The 4505-nt window shown below is 38.9% G+C and overlaps 1 protein-coding gene across 1 annotated transcript; it reads right to left on the bottom strand.

Annotated features, from left to right (window-relative positions):
• Positions 1-304: 304 nt before the first annotated feature.
• Positions 305-1755, bottom strand: LOC131319031 (homogentisate 1,2-dioxygenase-like). Its single transcript, XM_058349130.1, has 3 exons — positions 1635-1755; positions 979-1062; positions 305-852 (listed from the first exon to the last, which is right to left on the bottom strand). Exons 1-3 carry the CDS (start codon positions 1671-1673, stop codon positions 745-747), a joined length of 231 nt encoding a protein of 76 aa, XP_058205113.1. The 5' UTR covers positions 1674-1755; the 3' UTR covers positions 305-744.
• Between the last annotated feature and the right edge of the window lie 2750 nt (positions 1756-4505).

The following is a 4505-nucleotide window of genomic DNA, read 5'->3' on the forward strand; positions in this document are numbered from 1 at the left end:
CTTATAAGTTATATGCATGGTTTGATTCAATAACTAGTTGGTTCTTTTGTGCTAATAGGTGTACTATGGTTCATACCAAGATGGGAGAGAGAACAAGTTTTTAAGGAAATAGCTGAAGTTTGGCGAGCCTCCAAGTCAAGATTAGCCTCGAAAATATGACACGCTACAGTTGAACGCTACGACTCCAGCTAGATAATATCAAATCACTCTACGATTGGAAGGATTTTGTGAAGGAAAAGACTAGGAAAAAGTGTAAGGTATGTGCAACTTGATTTATCTTTAATATTACTAGTATAATGCCCGTGCTTCGCACGTTTCCACGTGCTCATTAGTTGAATTGGTATCGGAAAGTGTTTTTGGTTACGGTAGTGATGATAACAGAAAAATAGCAAAAGGTTATTGAAACATAAATCAATTTTAGATCTTCCAATCCAAGGGATTCATTGTTTTGGCACACCTTATGTATTTTACAACTTTGGTACTCTTTTGTAGTTACACTAAATGCTAAGAGAAATAGCAAGATGTTATTGAAGCAAAAATCAGTTATAGATTTATAGGGAAGCTATTATGTGCCTGGGTTTTTACATCTGAAGCTAAATCATTCACGATGCCCTTTGGTTCCACTTTCATCATGACCATTCCATACGTCACTTAGTTGACTGTTTGTTGCTTCGCGAGTGAAATGGGACTTCAGTCCAATCCAGCACTGGTAATAATCATCATCCTTAAGGGCGACTCGAGAGCCTATGGGCAGACTCGCAGTATGAGACACGATTCAAACATGAAAGCCATGGTATCAGCTATTCTCTGTGGTCTTGCTTCATTTCCACAAGCAATTGTTGCCTGCGAGAACTATGCTTTAAATCCTATACTGTGAAGTAGTGGTGAGACCGAAAAGCAATCGATTAATGGGATAAACGAGAGAAGGATTTCATGTATTCCAAAAAAATATGAACATAGTAGGAAGAAAACGCCTACCTCATAGGTCTTCGTATCAGGATCGTGGGGAGTCATGCAGCTATGAAGGCTTGCACCACCTAGGAGAAACCCATCGGCTTTTGCCTGAAAATAAGAATATTGAGTTCTTACTCTGAATTTAACGTTTAGAGTTGGGCCAATGGCAAAGCTAATGCCTAACATTGGAAGAAATAGGCTAAATAGATTATGTTATTCACTTTAAAATGAGGAAGCTCATGTTGGGTCACAGAAAGGGAAAATCTCTCTTTGCTCACCTGACACATGAAAGTAACGTGTATTGTTCCAAAATCCATTATTTCCTTCTAGCGATATACGGGAACTTTAAGATACATGCATTCCATCAATCTCATAATCAGTAGCATGAAGAAAATAAGTATGCCGGTTTTATTACATAACCATCGCTACTCCAAGTGTGCATTAACCACACTTCGAACAGCACACCACTCCATTTGTTGGTGGCAGGAGATACCACTCTACCTACTGCCAGCACAAGGGTTTGCTTTCTGTTACTCCCCCTACTCGAATGCACCCACCAATTTCATATATAATACACACAGTAACTACTTCGTCAGTTAGGGAGGAAAAGAACGATAAGAGTAGTGAAAATCATCAATATAAACCAAAGGATAAAAAGTTCATTAGTCTAAAAGGTTTACCTCATATCCTCCATAAATCAGACCCATGAATTCGCTCATGCAAATTCCGATGGTAATATGGAGGTCGGAAAGTATGTTTAGCAACCAACGACCGTGGAAGGAAGATGAAGAAATCAAGCAATGCCACAACCAGGTTTATCTGTTGGTGCGGGCAGAACAGAATTGTGATAGATGAGAGTTTGCATATCTTTTTGAAGCACAGATTTTTATGATTAAGACTGGTATCTCTCTCTGTTTGGGTACTTCTGCAAAACTTTTTGATTTCCAAGTGTTGAACCATCTAACATAAGTATACTTCTACTAATGTGAAGAATTAAATCTGCATTGAGCTACCAGGCTTAAAATTTGCACCTATTTTTTTGATTTGATGGAAGAATCAGCACTCAAAGTCTTGTGTCCAAGGTTAGTCAGGCTTAGCTTCATGTCAGATTGAAACTCTTAAGCTTTTTTTTTTCCATTACGATTTCTATTTAAAACACAGTAGTTTTAAGCCACGAAAACAAAGGTAAAACATAGTTAAGATACTAAATGAAATTAGGAATTCACTTCCTTCTCTTAATGCCACTACTAAACTGTTTGTAGACAAGTGTTTTTGGACCCTCACTCCTACGGGCCAATTTACTATTTCATCAATTTGGGATCATCTCAAAGTTCACTACCTTGACATTCTTTGGCATCATGTAGTCTTGTTCCAAGGTCATAATCCCAGATGCAGTGTTCTTTGAGTGTTCTTTGAATGTCCTGTGGCTACCAGGTTAGGGGTATTCTTTCTCCTAAACTTCCTATGGGTTGGGTTATTCAGTCTTGGTCACATTGGATCATGTTGCTGTCTTCATTGATGGGTAATTCCCTTGTTACCGCAATTACTATGTTAGTGTTCACAGTTTTTGTGCATCATATCTGGATAGAAAGGAACTATAGAAAATTTCAAAATGTGTCCTGCACTCCTAATGTTATTGCAAATAAAATCATTTATGAGGTGAGATGTAGGTTTTTATCATTATCAAAATTGCCTAGTGGGCCTCACTATGCTAATCTAGTTCATGTCTGGCAGCCTGTGTGATAATCATCTCTAACTGATTGGTATTTGGTGGTGTGTCTGTGCAGCCTGCCAAGCTTGTGCAGCTAACAGCTAGCAGGTTCAGTCAGCAAGTAGATTGTGTCGGTTGGAACTGCTTTGGTGAAGTTGGGTACAGATTGTGCAGAGGTACAGGTGTGCAGGTGGGCATGTCACATGTTGTGAGCATCTCCAAAGAATCTATTCCAGCACTTCCAGCTGGAAGACTTGGTGTGTCGCTGTTTGGTACCAAAGGAGTTGGAAGGGAGTAAAGGCAGTCGTGGAGTTATTACTTCTATTATCAATGGTAATTATCTTAAATCCTTATGATGGTAACTTTTCAAAGCCATCAGTAGGCATGCTCTTATATAGTCCATTTGGGGTTCTTGGTTTGAGAGAGATCTACTAAAATGTGTTTTTCCGTAAGTTGTGTGTTCGAGCCTCATCCTTTCTTGGAGAGGAGGTAATAAATAGCAGGGGCATCATGTGAGAATAAGTGGAGGGAATTGGTGGAGCCCTCTAGTCCCAATGCTTGCAAGAAAAAAGATGAGTGAGAGGTCAGTTTTTTAGGGAGATATAAGTCACTGAGACCTCGTATTGAGCTTGGGAAATCCTGTTACGCTGCTTTAGTTTAATGTTAATTACCTTTGTTGTGACATGAATCTTGGCTAAATGGCATCATTTTGTTTTGGTTCATGATTTCAACATCTGGAAGTTTAAATGGAGGACTTGGTGTTGTTATCTAGATGGCCCATGGGTTTTACCGTTCAAAACACGGTGTAGTTGATGTGCAGTGGGAGATGTCATCTACTTTTGTGCACAGTTTACTACCCCAGTTGTCATCATTCATTTACCTTGTTTCGGTGAGTTTTCTTTCACTTGGAACTACAAATTTGTATGTGTTGCTGTTTTGCATAACTCTATTTGGTAGTTGAGATAAGCCAATGAAGTATGTTTTTGCCTAATGAGGCATGTTGTCGAGGTTGATAGTTGTTTATACTTCCAGCAAGTATCATTTTTGCCTATCCATGGGGATGTCCCAAGACTCTTTTGTGCCTAGATGGTTACAAGTTCTGTGGTGGGTACGTGTCCAGCTATCGTTCATGTCTAGCTAGCCTTAGTATTAGGATTGGTTTGCTTGTGGGACGTTGAATGCCATGTTCCCACTTGTGTATGAGGTTTCTAGATTTGTCCAAGGGGGTTAGATGCTGCCTCATTATGCTCCCTCGTTAGATGGTTCCTATTTTAACATGGAATTTCATTTTTTTTTTTTGGATAAATCAGCTTAAAATAGAAAAAGGCAAATCGAATATACAGCCTACAAGAGGCATACAGTAGGAGAAAAAAAAGAAAAAGAAAAGGAAAAGGTAAAATAGTAACTCTAGGCCAAGTGGCTACACGATACTTCAAGATAACCTTACCGGGAGCAGAAACACACTTCCGTAGTGATCCACTTATTTAATAATGCTTGCGCTTTTATAGTATAAGTACTTTCGTGAATCATGAGCTTATTCTACGCCCATCTATTAATCCAAAATTTTGTACCACAGGGAATCAAGAAGATTGCATCAATTCCACGTGCTTGGCTTTGGGAGGAAAGAAAGACCAAATTGCTCGAACATTGCATCAATTTCAACAAGCTTGCAGCATAGAAAATTTTCAAGTAATATGTTGGTTAGCTTGTTTGTGGCTACCTTTGGTAACATTGGACACCTGGATACTATATGAATCCAGTGCAATTCTTGCAACCCTTTCATGTAATTTGTGTTTTCGAGTTGTTTCAAAAGTTGGTGTAATGAATACTTGCCCGAATG

This window comes from Rhododendron vialii, chromosome 3a, assembly GCF_030253575.1.
Source record: "Rhododendron vialii isolate Sample 1 chromosome 3a, ASM3025357v1".
In the NCBI taxonomy this organism is placed as follows: domain Eukaryota; kingdom Viridiplantae; phylum Streptophyta; class Magnoliopsida; order Ericales; family Ericaceae; genus Rhododendron; species Rhododendron vialii.

What these genes read in the sequence shown, in the direction of transcription:
- LOC131319031 (XM_058349130.1), bottom strand. Translation starts at nt 1,673, where the DNA reads ATGAGCGAATTCATGGGTCTGATTTATGGAGGATATGAG. An exon ending in TGATTTATGGAGGATATGAG is followed by an intron (nt 1,063 to 1,634) that starts GTAAACCTTTTA and finishes TCTTATTTTCAG; the next exon opens with GCAAAAGCCGATGGGTTTCT. An exon ending in CTGATACGAAGACCTATGAG is followed by an intron (nt 853 to 978) that starts GTAGGCGTTTTC and finishes TTTAAAGCATAG; the next exon opens with TTCTCGCAGGCAACAATTGC.